The sequence below is a fragment of the Aphis gossypii genome, chromosome X, assembly GCF_020184175.1.
Source record: "Aphis gossypii isolate Hap1 chromosome X, ASM2018417v2, whole genome shotgun sequence".
Lineage (NCBI taxonomy): Eukaryota > Metazoa > Arthropoda > Insecta > Hemiptera > Aphididae > Aphis > Aphis gossypii.
The window spans coordinates 120,685-122,176 of record NC_065533.1 but is presented as its reverse complement, the minus strand read 5'-3'; the positions used below and the strand labels follow the sequence as shown (position 1 = coordinate 122,176).

Here is a 1,492-nt window from a genome sequence, read left to right as displayed (position 1 = left end):
TGTTATTACATTCTATTTTTTCGAATTGAAAAGACGTACCTTTCAAATTTTATTCTAGTTAGTGTTTTAGCTGAACTGATTATTTTAGACTTAAGAGGAGGAGTAAAAGTGGTTACATATATAAGAGACTCATCGATACAGTATATTCAGTATATTTCAACAGATTTTACAATCTAGACTTTTTTTTTTAATAAAATTAATTTAATTTTGAAAAAATGTCCTGCTACTCATTTAAAAGCGATGACGAGGAGTCGGTTGTATTTTCCGAAGTAAGTAAAAAAAAAACATTTTTTTTTTTTTTTTTTTAAATTATTAAATATTTTATGAAAAATTGATTTTGTAAACCGTCATCAGCTTATCGTCTATTTTAATTATAGGATAATATTGCAACAACATCTCAAAAAAAAGGTACATCGAAAAGGTTAGCTATAAAACCGGAGAAGAAACCGGTATCGAAAAAGACGAAAAAGGTGAGTTATATAAATTTATGACATATTACGAAAAAGTAAAAAAATAAAATTTAATTATTATTTTATAGAGCACTGCTATTTGTTATACAGACAAAATATTAGATTTAATAACAGATCCAACTATACCAACCGATGCAGAGAACACCTTGAATATAAAAAAGTATGATTGTTCATTAACGGTTAAGACACCTGTAGACAATACGGCTGTAGATTACTGGACTATAGCACATTATAAATGTGCTAAAATTGATAAAGTTGCTCTGCAAGATAGGTAATAATAATAATAATAATAATATATATATATATATATATATATATATTTAACTAAAGTGAAATATTTATAATAAAATTTAATTTAACCTAACCTAACTTTTTTAGATGGAAGCATGCTGAATGCTCACTCAAAATATCTTTAACAGGACAGCATCCGGATGATTTAACTACAGCCAAAGAAATGGTGACGCTCATTCAATCTGTTTTCGACAAAATGATGCGACATCCCGCCAAGAAGCTTCTCAGACACAAACCAAAAAAAATAAACTTATAAAATGTATGTAATAGGATATGGTGTTGGATTAATTTTATTTAATAAAAGAAAAAAATTTTTATATTTATATTTATTTTTTATTATTTAGATAAAAAAAAAATAATAATAATTCATTTATAGGTTAAAATAAAAATAAAAATAAAAATAAAAATAAAAATATTGAAAGTTAGTATACAAGTGGTATTAATTTCACATTTTTTTTTTTTTTTTTACAAGAACGATAAATTAAAATAAATTAAGAAACTTTTTTTATATTACATCACTAAATCTTGTAATATCATGTTCGACAATGAATTAAAATGAAATTGTAATAACTCGTACATAAATGAACAATCTTCACTTTGTATATTGCTGTAGCTGAAATCATAATTTTGAATATATTGATTTGTAAATTCGTTTCGTTGACAAGATGATGGTAACCCATTTACGTCAGACTTAATTAACGTATAAGCTGTATCAAACGTTTTTTGGTATG

The 1,492-nt window shown here is 24.5% G+C and overlaps 1 protein-coding gene across 1 annotated transcript; it reads left to right on the top strand.

The window, feature by feature from the left end:
* The first annotated feature begins 215 nt into the window (after nucleotides 1–215).
* Nucleotides 216–1,038, top strand: LOC126551656 (uncharacterized). The gene is made up of 4 exons (XM_050205583.1): nucleotides 216–269; nucleotides 378–470; nucleotides 539–741; nucleotides 849–1,038. Exons 1-4 carry the CDS (start codon nucleotides 216–218, stop codon nucleotides 1,015–1,017), a joined length of 519 nt encoding a protein of 172 aa, XP_050061540.1. The 3' UTR covers nucleotides 1,018–1,038.
* Nucleotides 1,039–1,492: the final 454 nt, after the last annotated feature.